The following is a 25,739-nucleotide window of genomic DNA, read 5'->3' on the forward strand; positions in this document are numbered from 1 at the left end:
TTCGCATTTCATTTCTGTAAAAGCCGCATATTCTTAATTATTCTTTATTTATGAAACATAATGTTAGGTTTACTCATAGCTAAATAGCAAAAATTAGCGAGGCCATTTAATTAAAAAATGATATTTAACCTTTTTATATATCAAATAATTCCAACTCGTTCAAACTTATCTCCAAATAAAAAAATCATATATATACAAATATTATCATCAATTCATTGAAACCCTAACCAATTTAGCCTAATTTCACCAGTTAATCGATTTTGACTCTTTTTTCAATTTTGACCAGCCACCGTCGAAGACCGCTGGTCTCCCGCGTTGACCTTTTTTTTAGAATTTTTTTTTCCGACAGATGAACCGATCTTCGAGGTTGACTTTTTTTTTATAATTTATTTTCTCTCTGAATTACTGTGTTAAAAAAAGTTATTGTTTGCAATAGTAATATTGAATACCTAAACAAAATTATTATTGTCTCGGACAGTAATATTATGAATATTACTTTTTTGGACAACAATATTACTAATTTTACTATTCCAAACAATAATATTATTAATGAGACAGTAATACTACGATCGAAGACATCAAAATTACAGACCAAAGAGACGAGAAAATTGATCCAAAGTTAATATCTAATATCGAGAAAGTTAAAGTATAATGGATGAAATCTCAAAGCTTTTCCTCGTAAACGTAACTGGATGTGGAAGAACCAGGTGCAGGTGCACGTGCATGTTGGATACTTGAACAAGCAAAACCCTAATAATCACTACACATCGATCTGTGTGAAACCAACCAGAGGCAGCCCCTATAAAATCAATCAGGCATTTTCCAGAATTAAAAGAAAAAAAAAACATGGCGAAATCCTCAGTAAGCATGAAACTCCTGATTGACAAGGAAGCCGGAAGGGTACTGTATGCGGAGGCAAGCAAAGACTGCGTTGACTTCCTGTTCTACGTACTCTCTTTGCCTGTGGCCAAGCTCATAAGTCTTGTCGGAAAGCAACAAATGGTGGGCTGTTTGGCGAACCTCTACGACAGCATAGAAAATCTGAACGATTCATACATACAGCCAAACAGGAACAAGAACACCTATCTGAAACCAGCTGTTATCATCCCTCCAACTTCGTGCTCCTACGTTCCTCTGCTTGCTCTCGAAGATTCTTTCTACACCTGTAATAACCCGACCGCTGTTTGTCCGAGTTGTCGACGGTTTGTAAACATGGCCATGCATTATGTTTACCCACGTGGGAAGAAACGGTACTGTGAAGAAGGTGTTGGGTTTGTTAGAGGGGTGGTGAGTTATATGGTGATGGATGACTTGGTGGTCAAGCCCATGTCTACTATCTCCACCCTGACTCTTCTCAACAATTTTAATGTTAAGGAAGTTGGTGCTTTGCAAGAAAAAGTTGTCCATCTTGGAATGCCTCAGGTATGTATTTATGTATATATATGTAATTTTCCTTTGTCTTGGATTTGATAATGAGGTGACATAATTAATAATTGTTGTAATGACTTGGCATATATAGGCGGTGAAGTTGTTGAAGGCTTCTCTTGAGACTGACAGGGTTCTTACCACCGTGTTCTTGAAGGGGCCTCGTTGAATTTAAGAAATTAGACGGTTTATTATCATGTCTCGGAGTTCCTGTTTTGGATTAGTACTTGTGCTAATTTATTTTCTTTTGTTTTAGGGATGTTTAATATATATATATATATATATATATATATATGCTAGTTTCTGATTTGCTTCTATTATAAATCTGAAGCCACTTTTAGGTCAAATTTAATTCAACTTTTGTATGGTGCTTATCCAATCGGAAAATATCGGTGTATCGTTTTCGTGTATATCGTGTCGTTCATCGTATAGTACGATATTTAACCGACTATTAAAAATAATAAAATATATATACACGTCTACATAATAAAAATATTACAAAAATATTGCAACCAGGTAAAATTTAATAATTTAAATTCAAACTACTCATTTCCACGAATAGTTGATTGAAGAAGATCGAGACTTGATAGAGTTAGCAAGATTTCACTAGTAGAAAAATTGCTTTTTATTATGACTTTGCTATGCATTTGCTACAATTTTGCTCCGTAGTATATACAGGCGTGACAAAAATACCGTAACAAATATTTATTTAATATGGTAAATTTTAGCATTTAGTACGACTCAAAAGTTGTACCGTAATAAAAAATACCTTTTATTACGGCTTTTTACTGTAACAAAAAAAATTGTAGTAATTAATATGATTAAATTCCTAACCAATATGTATAATATGATTCTAAATTCTACTATGTTTTTGGGATTGTGGTCACTTAAAATAGCTCATAAACTTGCAGTTATCTCAATTATTAGCCAAGACATACTGTATGACTTGTGATGACAGTACATAATTATCCCACAATTGTATTCGAATGTCACACATATATTATAACACATGCTGCTGAAATCAGCTACATGCTTAAAATAGTGTTTAAATCTTTAAGGAACTGTATTTCCGAAATAAATAAACTATATTAATTAATTAAATAAACTATATTAATTACTTATGTAAACATTCACACCAAACATGAAATTAATGCCTGAAATCGCGCAGCTCAAAAGGAAATTAGTCGTTTTCCACTGGAATTCATGAAATGGGGTGTAAAGGGTTTTTATTTTTACTAAAATTGATTGAAAAAGGGGGACTCGTGTTTGCAGGGTTCCTCTTCTTCAATGGGAAATCCAAAAATCTAGGGTTACAGGAAGAAAGTAAGAACTCATATGAACCAAGGGTATAAGTTACTAGAGTAAACTGTAAAAAGTACCCCTGTGTAATCTGTAAATAGCGAAAACTGCCCTATGATAAATAAACTAGCAAAAACTCCCCTGTAAAATTATTTAAATAGCACACTCAACTCATTTCTCATTTGAGTGTTGACTTCATATAAAAAGACACAAATACCCCGGAATTATGCAATTAATAAAGTCTTATATTTTTTAAATATTTTAATTATTTTATTTTTATTATATCTTAATTATAAAGGTATAATGGGGTCTTTAATTTATTTCTATTTTTATTGTCACATAATGTTTGTATATATTTTAAATTATCTCTACATCAAAAGAAAACTTAAATTGCATTATTATGTATTAATTAAAAAAATCTATACTTAATTTGATTAACAAATTTTTAATAATTTTTCAATTTAATTATTTACTATTTTTTTAACAATATTTTAATTTCTAAACAATCAAATTAAAAGGAAAATATATATATACATATAAATACATTTTTAGGCTCAATTTCGTCATTTCACGTCCAAAAACCAACTACAAGTCCCGCAACCCGCGAGTGAGCCACACGTAAGTCAACCGGGGGATTTTGCCTTAGACTAAATTTATAGGAGGGTTTTTGCTAGTTTATTTATCACATGGGGTTTTTTGCTATTTAGAGATTACACATGAGTACTTTTTGCAGTTTACTCTAAGTTACTACTAGCCTCAAAGAGTTGAAGCGTATAAAGTTGAAACTGCAAGATCCGACGATAAATTCACCGGAAAACGTCCAGATATCATCGGAAAACGCCGAAACTGCAAACAATTGCCTTCATAATTCCCGATTCTCCACTTCAATAATGTTGAAATTGAGAAATAGTTAGATTAAGGAGCAATAATTTGTACATAACATAGAGATAGATGAGAAGGGGGAAGAAGGTCGTGATGTACGAGTTGCAGGGTTAAGGCTGGTGAGAACGATTTGGGAGAGAATAAGAGCTTTTATATCGGGTTCAAGTGAAATAATGGACTCATTGTGAGGGTGTCCAAGTAAATTTTACTCCTCCCACAATCAGTTTGACGTCGGATTACATGAACCCACCCTCTCTGGTCGGATGACTTATCACGCAAATAAGGGACACAAATGCGGGCCGAGGATCAATCCCGGGTTACGTGACACATGAACCAAATGCCGGTACCGTATGGATTATATTGTCAATCAGGGCTAATCAATTGAACCAAAAGAGCCCTAATATTCATAATATGCACAAACATACAAAATTTTTAAATTATACGCGAAAAAACGAGTAAGAATGACATGGTCGAAAAAGTCAACGGTCAAAAGTCAACATATGCTGACGTGGCAGGTGACAACGCAGCCAGACCAGGAGATGAAGGGCAGACGTGGCAGATGACAAAGCTAGAATCAGCTAACTCTAATCAATCTAACTATATATTCTAGCTTGCATGATTAAGACTGCCATTTTTTTATTCAAAACATTAATGCCATCTGTTTATATGATTTAGACTGCCATTTAATTTTTAATCAACATTGTTTGGTTAATTATGTTTGATTGTAATACAAATTATCACCCTGACGCAAACTATGTTCAATGTTGTCCTTCCTCAGCAGGCTACAGATCCTTCAAACAGAACCTCCAAAAAGCCGGCCTTCGACAAAATCGACGTTTGCATGTTATAAAATAGACAATGCTGATTAATTTTGTAGTCGAATATTTTATCGAAAAATGGCATCCATGTTCCTTGTTGCAGCCATTTGCATCTTCACTTTCCATTCAGTGTCTGCGAATAGCAGCTATCAAACTTATATTGTCCACGTCAGATCGCCGGCCGACGTCGGATTTTCGGGACACAATTTATCATCACAAAATCTCCGACCATGGTACAATTCATTCATGCCATTCGAACCCACAGCATTGTCTCGCATAGTTCACACGTATCGACATGTGCTCACGGGATTCGCAGCGAAACTATCGCCAGACGAAGTGAAGGATATGGAGAAGAAACGAGGATTTTTGTACGCTCGGCCGCAGAAGAAGTACGATCTCCACACAACCCATAGTCCCAATTTCTTGGGCCTCCATCAGTTCGTCGGATCATGGCCCGGCTCAAACTACGGCGAGGGTGTGATTATCGGAGTGATAGATAGCGGTATCACACCGGCCCACCCCTCGTTCAACGACGAAGGAATACCACCTCCCCCTGCTAAATGGAAAGGTGAATGCGAACTGAACGGAACACTAACATGCAACAACAAGCTCATCGGCGCGAGAAACTTCGCCAGTGAGCTCCCGGGCCCTGCCATCGATGACTTTGGGCACGGGACCCACACCGCTAGCACGGCCGCCGGGAATTTTGTTTCCGACGCGAACGTGTTCGGCCAAGCCAATGGAACGGCGTCAGGCATCGCCCCTCTCGCCCACCTTGCTATTTACAAAATCGGTTCGAAAACTAGCGTCTTGGAAAGCGACATATTGGCGGGAATGGATGCCGCTATCGATGATGGTGTTGACGTACTTTCCCTTTCTCTAGGAGGGGGTTCGACTCCTTTCTACAAAGACAGCATTGCCATAGGCGCATTTAGCGCCATGCAGAGGGGCATTTTCGTCAGTTGCTCGGCTGGAAATGGCGGCCCATACAGTTCCTCATTGTCCAACGAGGCGCCATGGATTCTCACAGTCGGTGCTAGCACTATCGACAGGAAGATAAAAGCAACCGCGTTGCTGGGTAATGGAGAGGCTTACGACGGTGAATCACTCTACCAGCCGAAAGGTTATCCCGAATTGCGGCCTCTAGCGTATGGCGGCAATGAAACTGTCGTTGCGTGGTGCGGGCCCGGATCGTTGGACGACATGGACATGAAGGGCAAAGTAGTCTTATGTGAGATTGGTGGAGGAATAGCCCCAGTCGAAAAAGGGCAAACCGTGAAAGATGCCGGTGGTGCCGCCATGATCCTGATGAATGAAGAGGCCCGCGCCTACTTCACGGTACCTCTACCGCATGTACTTCCTGCCACACTTGTTAGTTACTACGCGGGCCAAATTATCAAAGACTACATAAACTCCTCGACGACCCCTATCGCATCGATCTTGTTCGGTGGGACGGTAATAGGAGATAAGACGGCTCCACTAGTTGCGTCGTTCTCTTCCAGAGGTCCCAATTTGGCAAGTCCGGGTATTTTGAAACCCGATATTATCGGCCCTGGTGCTGCCATACTCGCAGCTTGGCCTGTATCAATCGACAACTACACTCACCAGAAGGCGACTTTCGACGTGATTTCGGGCACCTCAATGTCGTGCCCGCATCTCAGTGGGGTTGCAGCATTGATCAAGAGCGCGCATCCTGATTGGTCCCCTGCGATGATCAAGTCCGCCATAATGACCTCCGGCACTCAGATAAACCTCGGGAACAATCCAATCCTCGACGAACGGCATTTGTCCGCCGACATCTTTGCCACTGGGGCGGGACATGTGAGCCCTTCTATGGCGTTGGATCCAGGGCTCGTGTACGATATCACGGCCGATAATTACGTTTCGTACTTGTGTTTTCTCTACACGGAGCAACAAGTAGCGGCTATTGTGAACCGGAAGATCAACTGCAGTGGATCGTAATATACCGGTGTTCCGGAAGCACAGCTGAATTATCCCTCGTTTTCTGTTGTTCTTGTATATACCGGCTACGTGTATTCACGGACAGTGACGAACGTGGGGGAGGCGAAATCGACTTACTATGCGAACATAGAAAGCGTTCCAGGGGTGAACGTAACTGTCGAGCCAACGGTACTTAGCTTCACCAAGTTGAAGCAGAAGCTGACATACAAGGTTTACTTCAACAGACAAGAGTTTACTACGAATGGTTCTTATGTGCAAGGATCCATTTCCTGGATTTCGACGAAGCATACCGTTAGAATCCCGGTTTCCATGAAATTGGCTCTGTGAATTATGATATCACTGCCGGAATACATGATGATCGACTAGCATTGTAATGTTGGAAATATAGTTGGTCATATAATCATGGGTTAGAAAAGCTTTACTGAATTAATATTAACTCAGCTGCCAACATAACAAACTAACTATTAAGAAATTGGCACTTGTATCATACTTATCATAATTACTAGCAAGTACCACGAGCGTTGCACGTGATTACGTATGATTTTACGTAATTTATTACTTATGATTAATTAATAAAAGTTACATACCGTACTTTACAAAAAAATATATTTTTAAATAAAATTAAATAAGTATAAAACTTCATGTTCTACTTCATGTATCAAAGAGTATGATGATATAAATTATTCTAAAATTGAAATCAATAAGATTATAAAACCACAAGAAAACAACTAAAATAAATTGTTATATATTAATTCATGCATATGGAAAATGCTCACACTAAAATTTATCTTATTTTGTTGTGATAGTTGATCATTTTCGTTATCTTCAATTTCTCTGCATAATTATTGGTTGAAACAATTAAGTTTTTTTTTCGTGTTACTCGTATGTTATGATCACTCTGGTCAAATTTACCAACAATTTCCTTAAAGAAAGTGTAAATTTACTATATCAGGGCACTGGTATTTGGTGTAATTACAGTTATACTACCTCTAATTTAAAATATTATGCATCCTTCCTTCGGTCTAATTATGCGTGTACATCCTTATATTTACTTTCGATCTTTATTTGACCTCAAAATTAAAAATATTTTTGATCATCCACGTCTGCAACTTAAATTTTTACTTTATTTTCATAAATTCTTTCATTAATATTAATGTTTGAGTTACAATATAATATTTATAAATTTTACTTAAATACACCATAAGACTAATTATTAAGTACTCCATATGTCACATATTATTATCTTTTTGTGGTGTTTTTTTTCCCATATTATTTGTCATTTTAGAGTTCCAATAAAGCATTAATTGCAATTTTATCAAATTTGTCCCTTATAACTCTTAATTACTCTTAATTAGTTAATTGAAAAATAATTATTGACAACGATATTTTAGTATTTACTATGTTATTTTTGATATAATATATGCATATTTATTGAGTTTTTAATACGCGCAACCACCCAAAACAACACTAATATAGGACGGAGGGAGTATACAATAAAACTAATTATTACATCTATAGATTAAAAATATATTAAATGTGAAGCCCTCAATTTAAAAATGTATAGTCATTATTATATGATTACTTATTTATATACATATGATATTATGATGATTGAAAAAATCTTGAAATGTAACTTTAAAGAAAAAACATGGTTGAAATTTAATGAATAAAAATAATTACGATAACAAAAAAAATACAATTTTTAACACATTTTCTAGTATACTAACAGGTCCTTGACATTAAAATCATATTACTAAAAATAAGTAATATACATTATCATTTATTTACTTATTATATTTATTTTTTATTTTTTTATATTTTTTACATAATTGACTATGGTTAAATCATGATACCACTTATACTAATAAAATGCATAAATAACGATAGTAAATAAAATTTAAGAATTTATTTAACCTCAATATTTATATTTAATCACTGTCATTCGCAACTATTTTTTTCTTATTTCTAGACATATTTCTTATATATGAGTATTTATTTTTAATTTATTTTTAAATATTCCTTAATTAGTTTGACATCTACAATGAAAAGTTCAACAATTTGAAAATCAAAAGTACATTAAGTTTCTAATGCCCAGCTAAACTTTTTTTTACATGGACGGTCACTTGCATGTTTATGATATGTCACTGAAAAACACTATTATGAGTTTTATATGAAATATTTTTTCTTTAAAAAATTATGAAAATAAACTTTGACTTCTGAAAGAAATTATGATATATGAAAAGATGATCGTACTTTTAATTTAATTATAAGATAAATATTATTACTGGTATTAGTAAATTGTAATTACTTTGAATTTACACTATTATACTATTATATTTTTATATTTATCAAATTTACGTAATAAAAATTATATAAGAATTAATTTAATATTTGAAACTACTTTAGGTATCTAATTCTTAACTTAAAACAAGAGGATTTATTTTAAAATATTTTTTTTACATATATATATGCTTATAATATATCATTAGAAAACTCTTCAGATGTAGTTTTCTACAAACTAAATTACATCGAAAATTTCAATGTATAGAAAAATTACAATAAGAAGAAAATAAACTCTCACCTTGGTATACATATAGCACATGAAAAAACATTTGATATTTTATCAATATATTAAGCTATATTAATTTAGATTTTCATTTATATTATTACACAATTGACCCTAACTAATTGATGGTATAACTTTGTTATAAGGGGCATAATAGAAAGTACAAAAATATTAAGAAACAAAAATATTCATGCTTTTAAAGTTGGTAGAAAATAATGAGTATTTTATATTTTAATTTATTTTTTACTAACTATTCACACCTAATCACTACTAATAATGTAAATTGATTATGGCTAAATGAACACATGCGGATACTAATACTAACATTAACATTAACATTAACAGTAATACTATAATACTATACACTGACACTAATGGTATTGCTACTACTACTGTTGTTGTTGATGCTATTGTTACCGATACTAATATTAATATTAATACTAACACTAATACAAATACTAATACAAATATTAATATTAATTTTAATATTAATACTAATAGTATTACCAATACGAATACTAATACTAATACCAATACTAGTAACAATACTAACGTTAACGCAAACGCTAACGCTACTGCTACTGCTACTATTATTAATAGTAATGCTAATACTAACCGGAGGAGATCAAAAAACGATTGGACTTTCGATATTACAAATTTCCAAGACTACCTTTCTTGAGAAGAAGAACTATGGGACTTAAAATAGAGATTGTAACCCAATTTTTTCTTTAATTAACAAAATTCTATTATGTACCTAATTTTCTGTTTATTTATCTACGAACTCGAAATTTGTATTTACACATTTCATGCACTACCTTGAGATAGTGACTAAGACAAAGGACTGTCACATTTAGATGAGTCCTATGAGAATATTTTACCATCTATAATTCAACGTATAATATCTTACTATAATTTCAAATGACAGTGAGCAAAACAATGTTTAGTTACGATTATATTTATTAGCCGAGGCATAATTAGCTACTTCATTAACTATCCTTCAAACATAAGATCCAGAAACCGGCCTTTGTTAAAATCGAGGTTTCATTTTATCCAAAAAAACGGTTATAAATAAACAATTTTGCTAGTAATTGTTTTGTTAGCCATACCCTAAAAATGGATTGCATGTTTCTTCTGGCTGCAATTTGCATCTTCACTTGTCATTCGGTAGTCTCTGCAAATAGCAGCTTTGAAACTTATATAGTACATTTGGACTTGCCGGCCGAACTCGGACAATTACTATCGGAAGATCTCGAGCCATGGTACGATTCGTTCTTGCCATCAGAACCCGAAGCGGAGCCGAACGGTAATAACCCGTCGTCGTCCCGTATAGTTCACACATACCGCAATGTGATCACGGGCTTCGCGGCGAAACTATCGCCGGACGAAGTGAAAGAGATGGAGAAGAAGCGAGGATTTTTGTACGCGAGACCGCAGAAGAAGTACGGTTTCCACACAACCCATAGTCCCAACTTCTTGGGCCTCCATCAGTTCGTCGGATCGTGGCCTGGCTCAAACTACGGCGAGGGTGTGATTATCGGAATGATCGACAGCGGAATCACGCCGGCCCACCCCTCGTTCGACGATGAGGGGATGCCACCTCCGCCGGCTAAGTGGAAAGGCAAATGCGAACTGAACGGGACGCTATCATGCAACAACAAGCTCATCGGTGCGAGAAATTTCGCCAGTGAGCTCCCGGGCCCACCTATCGATGACTTCGGGCACGGGACCCACACGGCCAGCACGTCTGCAGGAAATTTCGTTTCTGGTGCAAACGTTTTCGGCCAAGCCAACGGGACGGCGTCCGGTATCGCCCCTCTCGCCCACCTCGCTATTTACAAAGTAGGTTCGTTGAGTAGCCTATTGGAAAGCGACATATTGGCGGGAATGGATGCGGCTATTGAGGATGGCGTCGACGTAATTTCCCTCTCCATCGGAGGACCTTCCACTCCTTTCTACGAAGACAGCATCGCTATAGGCGCATTTAGCGCCGTTGAGAAGGGCATTTTCGTCAGTTGCTCGGCCGGAAACGGCGGCCCGGACGATTCCTCGTTGTCGAACGAAGCGCCGTGGATTCTCACGGTCGGTGCTAGCACTATCGACAGGAAGATAAAAGCAACCGCATTTGTGGGATATAAAGAAGCTTATGACGGCGAATCGCTTTACCAGCCGAAAGGTTCGCCCAAATTGTTGCCTCTCGTGTACGGCGGAAACGGCACTATCGGTGCGTGGTGCGACGACTCGGGATTTTTGGACGACATCGATGTGAAGGGGAAAGTAGTGTTGTGTGAGATGGGCGGAGACATTGGACCGGTCGAACAAGGGCAAGTCGTGAAAGATGCCGGTGGTGCCGCCATGATTCTGATGAACGACGAAATCGACGGCTACTTCACAATGCCTCTACCGCACGTACTTCCAGCAACACTTGTTAGTCACGACGCGGGGGTGAAGATCAAAGCATACATAAACTCTTCGTCAACAACGCCTGTTGCAGCAATCTCGTTCGGTGGGACGGTAATCGGAGACAAGAATGCACCAACGGTCACATCATTCTCCTCGAGAGGTCCAAATTCGGCTAGTCCGGGTATTTTGAAACCCGATATTATCGGCCCCGGCGCTAGCATTCTCGCAGCTTGGCCTCTATCTATCGACAACTACACTAACGAAAAGGCCACATTTAACATGATTTCGGGAACTTCAATGTCGTGCCCGCACCTCAGCGGGGTCGCGGCACTGATCAAAAGCGCGCATCCTGATTGGTCTCCCGCGATGATTAAGTCGGCCATAATGACCTCCAGCACTCAGATAAACCTCGGCAACAATCCAATTCTCGACGAACAGTATCTGCCTGCAGACGTCTTCGCCATTGGGGCGGGACACGTAAACCCACCTATGGCGTTGGATCCGGGGCTCGTTTACGATATTTCGACAGATGATTACATATTGTACTTGTGTTTTCTCTACACGGAGCAACAAGTGGCGACCATCGTGCACAAGAAGATCAGCTGCAACGGACCGAAATACACAGGTGTACCCGAAGCGCAGCTGAATTATCCGTCATTTTCAGTTGTTCTTGGATATACCGGCTACATATACTCACGTACAGTGACGAACGTTGGGGAGGCAGAATCGACATACTATGCGAGAGTAGAAAGTGTCCCGGGAGTGAACATAACCGTCGAGCCTACGGTACTTAGCTTCACCGAGTTGAAGCAGAAGCTGACATACAAGGTTTACTTCAACAGACAAGAGTTTACTACAAATGGATCTTATGTTCAAGGATCCATTTCCTGGATTTCGACGAAGCATACCGTTAGAATCCCGGTTTCCGTGAAATTGGCTCTGTGATTGTCACCTCATCACAATGATATATGATGAATTAGCATTTCTACTTTGAATAATAGATGATGGAACATTGGGTTATTGTGATCTTTTGGAGGTTTTATTATGAAGTTAATCATGTGACAAATAATGCATAAATTAATCTGATTACATTATATTTCGATTACATCACCTTACATTAAATTTCTTACTCTAATATTTCAGTTACGATGAGGAACAACGTTTGCATGATTTATAATTACATATACAGTACGAGTTTTTAGCAACGCACCCTTGTGATAAGTCTAATTGTCGGAAAAAAAAACCTACGTTAAAACAATTAGCATTCACCCCAATAAAACTTAGTCAAAGTAATTAAGCCCCCTAGACCACGATCGTGTACTACACTCTCCCATTATGCAACCGGGGTGTGGTTTTTGGTCTGTAAAGACCTAAATACCCATTAAATCAAAATTTCCAAAAATTACTAATTCGCCCTGGAATTTTTGTAAGCCCGAAATAAAATTTTCAAAATTCTCAATTGAACCCTCTGTTTCTTGTTTGGAATATTGCAACAACAAACTTCTCTATTACAGAAGATAAATTTGTTTTCTCATCCAATTTTAGTTGAAATATTCAATTAGATAACAAGAAATATCTGATGCTATTTAATTACCATATCTCGATCATTGTGTTGTTTACAGTACTAATGTATACGAAATCAAAGAATACATCTACTTCTCATTGTTACTTACTATAGTTCTTGATTTTTCTTTTTCTTTTTTAATTTGCCAGTGCATTAAAAGCCCAAGAACATGAAAATGGAGTGAGAGTGTGAGACACATTGTTATGTCGAATAACGTTGGGAACAAGAAGATGAGTTGGCAACCCTCCTCTCTCTCTTTTTTTTTTATATTTTTTTTCTCCTACAAATCATTTATATTTTTGGGGCTTTAAGATATAGTAGCTAGTAAGAAAACTTATTATAGTTAAATGACAAGTCTAACTAAACATTTGTACCACATCCTTTATTAAATTTATTCAAAAAATGCCCTTCTCCTACCAAATTCGAAATTTACCTTAGGTAAATTCAAACTGTATTTATTATTTTTTTACTCTGCATTTAATATTTTTTTCATTTTTCCGTCTAACGTTTTTAAGTTTTATTTTTAAAGAATACCGGTTTGTCCTTTGTCATTTTAGCATTTTATACACTATTAAACAAAAAAAAACTTTTTTTTCTACGTAACATCGAAAATTAAAAAAAAAATGTTATTTTTTCATTTTTTAATTCAAGTTAATTATTTTTCTATTTCTTTTATCTTCTATCAATAACTGGAGTTATCCATAGTCACCGTATTCATTATCATGCTTGTAGGCATCTAAAACTTGAGTTTTTCTTCTTCGGACATTGTTTGGTTGTTTATATATATACAGTACATCAACTTGTAGTATACTACGGTGTACTATGGTGTATTACGCACTACTATGGAATACTACGGTGTATTATTCCAAACCCTAGCCGCCAACAACTCCCAGTCGTCGTCAACCCTAGCAGTCGATGCAGCCGCCGTCAAACCCTAGCAGCCAATAACTGCAGTCGTCGTACCCGTAGTCACCTACCTTCTTTTGAAAAACCTAGATCTGGAATTTTGAACCCTAACGTGTGCCGCCACGCAATCGTTGCCCTAAGAACGTTCTCAATAACCCGTAACAAATCGAATAAAAATAGCTAATCAGATCCAAACTAAGCTAAAACTCTTAACAAATCAAATAAAACATATGCAATTAGTCAAAATATACTTTTAATCACAGATCTATACAAAAAGGTGAAGAAAGATAGCAAATCTTTATAAAAAAGAAATAAGAAAAACCTGTTTCTCCGCCACCGCCATACAGCACCCCGTCGTTGCCGCCTCCACCACCACTTCCTCCGTCGCTCTCCTGCTCTCTCGGTCGCCGACCTTTGTGCTTGATGGAGAAGCGAGGTAGAGATGTAAGAGAGAGAGAGAGAGAGAGAGAGAGAGAGAGAGAGAGAGAGAGAGAGAGAGAGAGAGAGAGAGAGAGAGAGAGAGAGAGAGAGAGAGAGAGAGAGAGAGAGAGAGAGAGAGAGAGAGAGAGAGAGAGAGAGAGAGAGAGAGAGAAGACGAGAGATAAGGGGAAAGAGAAAAAGCGAGAGAGATGACGGAAGAAGAGAAATAAATCTGAGATGAGAAACGTGATATATGTAAGTTATAAGATTTAAGGTATAAGGGCAAGATAGAGATTAAAAATAATTAGGGATGAGAGAGAAAACGGAAGAAGAGAAATAAATCTGAGATGAGAAATGTGATATATGTAAGTTATAAGACTTAAGGTATGAGGGCAAGATAGGGATTAAAAAACAATTAGGGATGTGAGTTATATATTATTTCAAATTAAGAATTTAATTAAAAGATTAGATTTAGACATGTCATTTAGTTCAAATTATGTTTGATTTGAGGGGCTCATATTACCCCTATATTATCTATATTATTTAAAGTCAATAGCCAAATTTAAAGTAAGGAGCGGTAGGCTAAATAAAACTCATCATAGGGCATTAATGCTATTTTTTTTTAATACGGAGACTTTTTCAACTTTGCTATTAACAATAGTAATATTAATTTCAATGATCTGCGTCGGGCCAAAAAAAAATTAGGGAAAAAAAAAAGTCAACGTCAGAAACCGGCAGAAAAAAAAAAAAAAACAAAAAAGTTTTAAAAGTAAAGGTTAAAATTGATTTTTTTGTGATCAAGATTGATGAAATTGGAGTTAAATTGAGTTACAATTACGAATTATATTTAAAGGGTTGGGTAGTTTTGTCATAAACATTAAGATTACCTTAAATTACATTACATGGTAAATGGATGGATATATTAGCAAAAATAATATAACATCTTAACCTGGAATACTAACTGTGGTTGTTACGAAACTTATACATAAAAACCCCTAAAATTAATTAAACTCACAAATAATTGCCAATATCTTCTGAAACGAAACTAGGAAATAACACAAATTAAATATTAATTAATTAAATTCCAAGAATAATACAGATATTCCACATTTCAGAGGAAAGTGCTCCAATATATAAAAGAATTTCAACTAATAAGAATTACTATGCAACAATATTAATCAGCTAATCAAATTAAACCACACCCTTAAACAGTTGGCTAGAACACAGCAATTGGACTCCTAACTGAATGATTAGCTGATTTCCAGACAATGTATCCTTGAGAAACAGAGGTATTGCCGGTAATTGATGCTGATCTGCTAAACGTAACCTCGTACGTCGATTTCTGGTTCAGCTGAGAGAAATCGAGCCTCCGGGGCTCGACAATCACGTCGATGCCTTGCGGCGCGACAACCTCAACGGCATAACTCGAACTAGCCTCCCCAACATTAGTCACCGTCCTCGTAAACGTCTGATTGGACGATCCGAACCTGATAGCAAACGAAGGATAATTCAGCTGCCCTTCGACGATCCTCGATTCCGTAGAGCAATTCACTTTACGCTGCGTGATTATGTTCATCTCCCGATTCGTGTAGTTGAGACCGCACAAATACGGCACGTAGTCTCGTGGCTCGATGTCGTAAACAAGTCCTGGATTGCTCGCCCTAACTGGATTGACGTGGCCTGCACCGGTGGCAAAAATATCGGCGGGAAGATGCCTCTCATCCTGTATTTGCCTGTTTTCGAGATTCACATTATCTGCGGTGGTCATGATGGCGGACTTGATGGCGGCCGGAGACCAATCGGGGTGCACACTTTTGAGCAATGCTGCTACGCCGCTAAGGTGAGGGCATGACATTGAGGTGCCGGAGACGAATCGGAATGTGATATTAGTGTTGGTGTTATTCTCGACGTAAGTAAGATGTGCTGCAAGAATGTTGACTCCGGGGCCTATAATATCCGGCTTCAGTATCCCAGGACTAGCCCTGCTCGGGCCTCTGGAAGAAAAAGCAGCCACAGCCGGCGAGTTTTTGTCGCCGATGACGGTTCCTTTAAACACGATCCCTGCGGTTGGAGCAGAGGTCGAATTTATGTACGCCATCACTTTTTGTCCGTCCCGATAATTGATGTTTGTAGCGGGAAGTACATGAGCCTCGGCTGTCGTGGTGAAGCCCCGCTGCTCGATGCCGACGAGGATCATTGCGACCCCACCGGCGTCTTTCACCGCTTGTCCTTTTGCGACTCCAGCGATGCCGCCACCAATGCGGCACAAAACTATTTTTCCTCTGACGTCGGTGTTGTTCAACGACCTCTGGGTGCAGAAGGCGGCGCCGGAGTTGCTAGTGTTCGATCCAGGGTACACTAAAGGCAACTGCGTCAGAGGGAAATCCATCGGATGATAGGCCGATTCGCCCTCGAGCTCCTCGTTGTTTCCGAGAATGGCGTTGGCCGCTAATCTCCTGTCGATTGTGCTCGCACCGACGGTGAGCATCCACGGGGCTTCGTTTGCCAACGAAAAGTTAAAAGGACCGTTGTTATCCGCCGAAGCGCTCACGAAGATCCCTCTCTCCATTGCGCTGAACGAGCCGAGCGCAATGTAGTCGTTGTAAAAGGGCCTGGAAGGTGCGCCTAATGAGAGGGAGAGAATGTCCACTCCGTCTTCGATGGCGATATCCATAGCCGCCAATGTGTCGCTCTCGGAGCAACCGGAGCCGCGCGAGCACACTTTGTAAACCGCCAGGTGAGCGAGGGGCGCTATTCCGGCCGCAGTGCCATTAGCGATGCCGAACACGTTTGCGCCTCTCACGAAGTTCCCCGCGGCGGTGCCGGCCGTGTGGGTCCCGTGGCCGTTGAAGTCGAGTGGGGTCCCGTCGCCTTCCGCGAAATGCCTCGCTCCGATGAGCTTGTTGTTGCACGCGCCTGTGAAGTTGAACTCGCACGCCCCCTTCCATTTAGCAGGCGGGGGAGGCATTCCCTCGTCGCTAAACGAAGGGTGATCGGGCACAATCCCGGTGTCCAAAACACCGATGATGATCCCCTTTCCGTAGTTCGATTCGTTCCAAAGTCCCGAGTTTTGGTGCAAACCGAGGAAATTAGGCGTGTGGGTCGTGTGCAAAGACAATTGTTGTTGTGGCCTAGCGGATATGAAACCCGTCTTCTTTTGCATTTCTTTCGCCTCGTCGGCCGTTAGTTTGACTGCGAAACCGGAGAACACGTTCCGGTAGGAATAGATTATTCGTGGTGTTTCGGTTTCGGTAGCTAAAGTTGTTGGCAAGAATGAACGGTACCATCTTTCTAAGTGCTCGTTCGATTGATCGGATAAAAGTTGGGTAACCGGTGAATCGACACGAACGATGTAAGTTTCTAACGACAAATCATTTGCAGTTGATGAAGACAACTGCAAAATCATGAGGGCACAAAAGAGAGAGAGAAGTGGGATTATTATTTGAGACATTTTTCTGATGATGACTATGATATGTTGTCTTAAGCTGAATGATTATATATATATATATATATATATATATATATATAGGATTTAATTAATTGAGCCAAGTCATTGTATGGTGAGCTGCTAGAAAAAGGAGACAATGTCATTTACTACAAAGTCCAAGACAACCAAGTCTAGGAGGACAAGTTCATGTGTGTACCAATTCTGGACAGTGGCCTAGTCAACATATTGATTTACAGGAAGTTTATTTTATCTTTATTTTTTTTATTTTTTTTTATTTTTTTATTTTTTTAATAGGGCTTGATTTGAATTAAATTGAATTTGAAAACGATGTGTATTTGTTTCTTTTGACTGAAGAAATCTTGAATAATGAATATTTTATGTGCGGCAGGTGAGGTTTTGTAGAACCTATGTTTTGTGAAATACATCATGGAGTTATACGTCATTTATCTATACATAATAACACAAATCCATGATTATTGAGTAATTATTTAATTTATGAGACGTGCTATTTTCACCCTTAAATTATCTTTTTTCACCACCAAATTAAATATATTACCTATTTTACCTTTTTCTTCTTCTTTCACCTATATTTTTTACAAATTTATAAACCATCTACCACTAAACTAATTAAAATCTTAATAAAAAAAAAACTCCACTATTTTCACTAGAAATCTCACCCTCTCCATCTTAACTGAATAATACTTTCGTCAAAGTAATAATATTTTCGAAGGTCAAAAGGAGCAAAAATTCACGTTTTTTGATAAATAAATTAAGATTGCTTGTACGGAAGATCCTAAACTTCCTTCAGAATTGGTCAGTTTGACTTCATATAATTTCGTTTCCTAAAAATAAAAATTACATAATATGTAGGTCATCTGATATGGAAGTTTAATATCTTGTAATAAATATTTCATTGCAAAAATAAATAAATAAAATAATAATAAGAAAAAAATTAAAAATAAAATAAAATAAAAATAACTTAGAACACATAAGGATTAAGTGAGTGTGGGGGTCACTATAACAAATCCCAACTTTTGCTTACTTGAATACCAAAAAAAGAAAAAAATAAATAATTAATTGTAAATTACTTTAATACCCTTAATGAAAATTAAAACCAAAAAAATATTACAAATACTATTTTTCTTTCTTAAATACCAAATAATCAAAAACCCTAAAAAACCATTTCCCTCCTCACTCACAAACCCCTCACCTCCTCCACCTCCTTCTTCTCCCTCCCCCAAAAACCCTCCTAAAAAACCTCAAAACTAAAAAAATCAAAACCTTACACAACTTGCAAAATGGCGTCAAATGACAATAGAATGGTAGTTTACGAGCAAGGAGAACCCATTAAGGTATGTATTCATGTATTTTTTGAGCTAAAACATCGATTTTGATTTTTTTTTTTTTAAATTCGCCATCAACTTTCGACACATACAGGTCGAAAATGTGCTTATTTTTCGACATGTATGTGTCGAACAACATAATAATTGATATTTTACTCATTTTCGACACTTAAGTGTCGAAAATATCAGTAACATTCGACAATTACCCGTCGAATTTTGCTACTATTTTTTACCCTTACGTGTCGAAAATGACCCCTATTTTCGACTTCTAAGTGTCAAATTTGCCCAATATTTTCGACACCTAAGTGTCGATTTTTCCCATGTTTTCGACACTTATGTGTCGAAAGTAGGGGACAAATTCGACACTTAGATGTCGATTTTTTGCCTGTTGCAAATTTACTTGTCTAATATTTTCTCCACTTTTGTGTAGATCGATTGCACCCATTAATTTACCACGTCAGAAAAATTCCCAACAAAAGAAGCTTTATTGGCATGGGTTCGTGAAGTATGTAAAAGAATTGGAATGGTGTTAATGATTGCGGGTTTGAGTGACGGGGATAGAGGACGTAGGACACCGTATGTGATTGTTCGTTGTGAGCGTGGGGGCCTTTATGTTGGCAAGAAGGTACCCGGTGAAGATGATCAAAGACCGTGAAAAAGGAGCACCGGTTCAAAGAAATGCAATTGTCCGTTTAAATTGAAGGGGACAAAAGAACCCAAGGATGATGAAAAGGCTGAGTGGAAATTGGATGTTTATAGTGGTATTCACAACCACAACTTGTTTGGAAACTTGCACGGACACTCTTATGCTGGAAGATTATCAAAGGAGCAGACTTCCTTTGTTCACACTTTGAAGAAAGCAATGGTGAAACCAAGGGCAATTCTAAGATTATTGAAGGAAAAGGACCCGTCTAATGTAACTGGTATGAAGACAGTTTACAATACTATCTCTAAGTTAAATTTCAGTGAATTATCTGGGAGATCTCAATTGCAATTATTGTTCGTCAAGTTGAAAGAAGATGAATACCTCTCGTACCATAGATCGAACGAGTTGAATGCGATTACCGACTTGTTGTGGATCCACCCGAAATGCATTAAGTTGGCACAGTCGTATCCGTACGTATTCGTCATCGATTGCACGTACAAGACCAATCGTTACGGACTCCCATTTCTTGAGATTGTGGGTTTTACTTGTACCAACATGACGTTCTCCATTGCCTTTGCATACTTGGATCACGAAAAGACGGAAAATTTCGAATGGGCATTGCGTTGTTTTATGGAGGCCATGACAAGTTGTCCTTGGCCTAATTGCATTGTAACAGATCGAGATTTGGCTTTAATGAAAGAAGTGGCCAATGTGTATCCATCGAGTCATCACTTGCTGTATCGGTGGCATGTGAACAAGAATATATTGGCCAATTGTAAGAAATTGTTCACAAAGGACATCACCAAATGGAAACAATTTCAGTCGGTTTTTTCGGCTTTTATTGCAAGAAATACCATAGAGGAGTTCAATAAGGATTGTGTTCAATGAAAAGAACATTTATCGGTTATCCGCCGGCTATAGCATATGTAGTTAATTCATGGTTGGATCCGTACAAGGAGAGACTTGTATCGGTGTGGACAAATAAGTGTACTCATTTTGGAACGTACACTTCTAGTAGGGTGGAGGGGGCACACGGACGAATGAAAAGGGATGTGCATAATTCAACTGGCACATTTGTGGATTTGTATACGAAAGTCCACAACCAAATTGTCGAACAACACAATGACATCAAAGCTTCTTTTGAAGTAAGTAAAAATACTTACGAACACACTTTCAAAACGTTGATATACAATGAGCTTCGTGGAAGTATCTCAAAATTCGCTCTGCAACTACTCAAAGTTGAGGTGGACAATGCGAAACTATTGCAACCGAGCGATATGGGTTGTAGTTGCGCCATCCGAACAACTCACGGTCTACCATGTTGCCATGAACTTCATGAGTATGTTGTTGTGAACAAATGTCCTATCCCACTTGAGTTAATAGGCTCGTATTGGAAACACGTGAGCATAAAGCCCGTCGCGACCACAGACGAAGTCATCCTACCAACCGTCGACGAAGAATTATCGGAATACCAGAAGCTCTTTGAATGTGCCGATCTCGATACAAAGACTCAATTGCGCAACCATTTGAGACATTTTACCCACCCAGAGAAGACTAACCTTACGGAGCCAAGTGAAAAAGTTGTTAGCAAAGGTCGACTGGCAAAAAATAAGAAAGACAAATCAAGCACTTGTGACAAATCACATTTTGAGTATGTGGAGCCAAAGAGAAAAAAATCGAAGCAAGCTAGTTGTTCTTCAAAGGTAAATGTCGCTACTATCGTCTCATTTCATTGTAGTTGTTGTATTTTATAATTGTGTTAAGTAATTTTGTGTAATATACTGCAGCTTATACCTTTCAAACAACCTGTACTGAAAATATTAAGAGTGCCCTCGAATGATTCTATTAACACTATACCAACTCAAGAGTCAGGAAAAAACACTATACCGACGCAAGAGTCGTTCAAACTATTATTTGAAGATGCAGATGTGGGATTGCCACCAGGTTTGATCGGCAAGAATAAGTACATTGAGACGATCCATCCACGATTTCGTATGCATGTTCGAGAAATCATCAATGTCGGTTTAGATGGACATTATGGATTTCGGGCAGTTGCCTCTATGATGGGATTTGGAGAAGATGAATGGGGTCGAGTACGAGATGACATGCTACGGGAGTTGACTTCTAATTTTTCCATTTACACGGCCATGCACAGTGGCGAAGAAACCGTTAGAAGCATGCAAACTATTGTGAGTAACTGGGATGTTTCTGCCACTCGTGACCATTGGATGTCTTTTCCAAATATGGGTCATGTAATTGCTTCAACATACAATATTGTGCTTGTCTACTTATCCAAGTATCAGTGTCTCGCGTTCCTTCTTCTATCGAGCGATCGAATGCTTTTCAGAGAGAGACAAGAGCACGGAATGGCATTCGTCGACAACTGTCACTTCGTGCATGTTGTCTTGAACAACAATTGTCCAATACCTCCTATCGTCGATTATTGGTACCGATGCCATGATCCTAAAGCTGATGGTTGGAAGCCTGCAGAAATAGATGGTCGGATTACAACATTCCGAGAACTAATAGGTCAAACTGTTGCCACGCGAGAGAGTTTCGAGATTATTACTATATCGGACAATGGTGATAGTTCTCCGAACAAAACTATGTAAAGTTACTGGTGATGGTTTCAATGTTATTAAGTGTTGTGTTTTATTTTTTTAATTTTTTAATTTTTTTTGATAAATTGCAATTTTTTTTTTTTTTTTTTGTGAAATTAACCCCAAATCTATTGCAATGTAACATAAAAAACATATTCTAAGTGTTTTTGGACAAAAAAAATTAAAAATTTCAAATTATCAAAAAAATAAAAATTGAAACAGACTAGTTTCGACAGCTAGCTGTCGAATTTCAATACAAATTCGACAGTTAGCTGTCGAATTAAATCTGTTTTTTTTTTTTTTTTTTTGATAAATTGCAATTTTTTATTTTTTTGTGAAATTAACCCCAAATCTATTGCAATGTAACCATAAAAACATATTCTACGTGTTTTTGGACAAAAAAAAATAAAAATTTCAAATTATCAAAAATAATTCCATTTAAAACAATCAAAATCCATATTAAACTAAATTAAAAAAAAACATGTAAATTCAAATAGAATCCATCAAACAACATCCATCTAAAAAAAAACCCATCTAAACCACACACAATCCATCAACTAAATGTCCTAAAACACACAAGACTAATCTTGTGTTTTTTTCTTCCTACTAAACACGCCTTTCACAACTGCTTGTGGGGCATCGGACAAGCTTGATGGCGGTGGAAGTGGCTCTATCGAGCTAGCTGGAGGTGGTGGTGGGGCATCCGACGAGCTCGATGGAGGTGAAAGTGGGGGCATCCGGCTCGATTTATCTGACAATATCATTTAGGGTCCCCCACATGACCGTATGAGCGTCGGATGGCGCAATTCCCCGCACCTCGCTAAGTGTACCCTTCACCAACTCCAAAATTTGTGAAAGTTGGACCTCCTTATCGGTACCACCCCCTGGACGAGCTTCACGTGGTCGAGGTCGATCCGCCTGGGGTCGAGGTGGATGGGCTCCATGCCTACTGAGTTGAAACATGCATCTGGGCCGGAACCAATTCATGTAGTCGGGCGAAGTGTCCGCCTCCCCGAGTTCAACTTCAACGGACCTTGACTCCTCGTCCAGACAATACTCCTCCCACCGATCAGAGAATCGTTCGCCATACGCAACGAATATTGAGTTCTGGACTGATCGACCTTTGTTAACTAGAGATTTGTACATATCTTTTGACATGTACACACGACCTGGAATACTTTGCACCCGGTTGAACTGCCTCAACACTCTGTCCGGATGATATGCCTCGAAGTGGTCCATGCAACATATCATCCCACTAAACCAAACAGAATCTGGCATCGGGAAACGATCACGAATAGCCGTATACGGTCACCATAAAACCTAGTAAAAGAAATAAAAAATTAGATTTAGAAACCTATTTAAGTAGTAATAACAAATTATTAAAGTGGTGTTTTACCTGATCGGGGATCAAATCATCTAATCGAGATCGCAAGTACGTCGCTCGTTCAGGCGTTGAAGTAGTCTTTGACCGAGGCTCCCATCGGCTCGCTAATGGCCCCTCGAACTCCGTCTTCAATGTGCCACCCGCCAAATAAGGAAAGTGCTCATAAATCCATGATTGGAAGAGCGTCAGCCAGCCAGCCATCGAGTTCGTTGAATTTTGTGACTCTGACGAAAGCTCATCGTACAACCGGCAAAGACATGCAGTGCCCCAAGCATACTCGCCGATCCGATCCAAATCAGAGACGAGATTTAGATACTCCACGCTTACTATGTTGCCGGTCTTGTCGCACAGTATAGTAACACCCGAGCAAAAATAACAAATACGCCCGAATGGCGTATGTCCTCTTCTCCGCACTGTCTCTCATGGTCACTTTGCTAAATTTAGCCTTCAACCATTCCAACTTCACCGCTTTCTTCTTGTCTACATCGTCCGGGTACTCACCTAGCAACTCGAACATCAAACTACTGGGCTTCGTTTTGGAATCACGGATCAAACGCTCGCAAGATACAGTACGCCCAACAACTGGCAAACCGACCAACGTACTCACATCATCAAGTGTGATGGTCATCTCTCCAACAGGTAAATGAAATGTGTTGGTAGCTGGCTGCCATCCCTCTATGAAGGCTCTAAGTAGATGGCCGTCCACAGTGTTGTACGATGCTTGTACAACTGACATTAATTCAGCTCTTTGTACTGCCTCTGTAATAAACGGCGCCGGCACCCAACCTTTCAAAGTTCCTGTGTGATTTCGAATTCGAAATTCTGAGCCGCGCTCCGATCGCTCTGGACCTCCGTTCACAATATGATAAGCAATGTGCTTATCAAAATTTGTGTACAATTCCGGTATCTCGGGACCTCTGACCGGTTCGTTGCTCGAATCACCAACGTCCACAGTCGAAGGTAGAGCCGGCACCGGATTCGTTGAGGAAGAACCCTCTCCAAACTTCTTCTTGGTCGTGATTGCCTTGCTCTTGCCCTTATCGGATAATTCATTCATCTTCTTACGGTTCGAGACAGTCGGAGGTATACGAGGTTCACGTGGTTCTTCCACTGCAAAATAACACACAAATAAAAATAAATATACATAATATAAACACAAGCAAATAAAAATAGGAAAGAAAAAAAATTAATAAAAAAATTAAAAAAAAAATTACACAGAATGCATTCGACAGATAGATGTCGAATTTTCTAGCACATTTCGACAGTGTTCTGTCGAATTACCAAACCTTCGTTCACAATAATCGACAACTACATGTCGAATTTCGTAGAATTTTCGACATCAATCTGTCGAAAATCCTGAAAAAATCGACATATACAGGTCGATTATTTTGAACGAAGAACCGACCCACGAATCTCAAATCAATGCTCAAATCGACTGAAATTAGATGCACCCATTACTAATTAACGATCATTTGTACCTAAAACAATCAAATCCTAATTACCCATATCAAACAATCAAATCCTAAATAAATATTAAAGAAAAAAAAAATTCGAAAACAAATATTACTTGTACAACAAAGGCGGCGGCGGCTTGATAACAATGGAGGTTTCAGCGGCGGCGGCGTTCGGCGGCGAGGGTTGGAGCGACGGTGAACGAAGGTGGAGAGGAGAAGAAATGGTGGAGGGTTTTTTTTTTTTTACAACAAAGAGTTTTTTTTTTAATTTTTTTATTTGGTTTTAGAATAGGTAATTTCAAAAAAAAATTGATATAATTGATATTTTGTATGAAAGGGTGTTTTTGTACTTTTCTTTTTATTTTGGTATTAAAGTAAGAAAAAAACTTATAAATATGTACTCAATTTTGGTTTTAAACTTGGTAGTATTCAAGTAAGCAAAAGTTAGAATTTGTTATAATGACCCCCTTAAATGAATAGAATGAAGCGTGATGTATTATAAATTTTTTTAAGGATATTTATAATATTTTATAATATTTGATGGTGAATCATTGAATTGAGATACTTTGAAGTTGGAAATAGTACTATTTATACATCTACAATATAAACTCATAAGCCTACG

General features: G+C 38.0%; 6 protein-coding genes across 6 annotated transcripts; 5 read left to right on the top strand and 1 right to left on the bottom strand.

Moving 5' to 3' along the window:
* Positions 1–845: 845 nt before the first annotated feature.
* Positions 846–1,667, top strand: LOC105967375 (hypothetical protein). Its single transcript, XM_012991974.2, has 2 exons — positions 846–1,422; positions 1,520–1,667. The coding sequence occupies exons 1-2, from the start codon at positions 847–849 to the stop codon at positions 1,592–1,594; spliced, it is 651 nt and encodes a 216-aa protein (XP_012847428.1). The 5' UTR covers position 846; the 3' UTR covers positions 1,595–1,667.
* A 2,974-nt stretch (positions 1,668–4,641) lies between these two features.
* LOC105967374 (subtilisin-like protease) lies at positions 4,642–6,713 on the top strand. The gene is given in 1 exon segment (XM_012991973.2): positions 4,642–6,713. A coding segment is annotated over 1 exon segment (2,043 nt). The 5' UTR covers positions 4,642–4,670.
* Positions 6,714–10,332: 3,619 nt separating this feature from the next.
* On the top strand, positions 10,333–12,297 carry LOC105967387 (subtilisin-like protease). The gene has a single exon (XM_012991984.2). It carries the CDS (start codon positions 10,348–10,350, stop codon positions 12,295–12,297), a length of 1,950 nt encoding a protein of 649 aa, XP_012847438.2. The 5' UTR covers positions 10,333–10,347.
* Positions 12,298–15,295: 2,998 nt separating this feature from the next.
* LOC105967380 (subtilisin-like protease) lies at positions 15,296–17,719 on the bottom strand. Its single transcript, XM_012991978.2, has one exon. It carries the CDS (start codon positions 17,691–17,693, stop codon positions 15,459–15,461), a length of 2,235 nt encoding a protein of 744 aa, XP_012847432.2. The 5' UTR covers positions 17,694–17,719; the 3' UTR covers positions 15,296–15,458.
* A 1,837-nt stretch (positions 17,720–19,556) lies between these two features.
* On the top strand, positions 19,557–20,567 carry LOC148770717 (protein FAR1-RELATED SEQUENCE 5-like). The gene is made up of 2 exons (XM_088818019.1): positions 19,557–19,658; positions 19,737–20,567. Exons 1-2 carry the CDS (start codon positions 19,557–19,559, stop codon positions 20,565–20,567), a joined length of 933 nt encoding a protein of 310 aa, XP_088674145.1.
* On the top strand, positions 20,564–22,291 carry LOC148770718 (uncharacterized). Its single transcript, XM_088818020.1, has 2 exons — positions 20,564–21,382; positions 21,467–22,291. Exons 1-2 carry the CDS (start codon positions 20,564–20,566, stop codon positions 22,289–22,291), a joined length of 1,644 nt encoding a protein of 547 aa, XP_088674146.1.
* Positions 22,292–25,739: the final 3,448 nt, after the last annotated feature.

This window comes from Erythranthe guttata, chromosome 5 (genome assembly GCF_056151865.1).
Source record: "Erythranthe guttata isolate IM_541 chromosome 5, IM_541, whole genome shotgun sequence".
NCBI classification, from domain to species: Eukaryota; Viridiplantae; Streptophyta; class Magnoliopsida; order Lamiales; family Phrymaceae; genus Erythranthe; species Erythranthe guttata.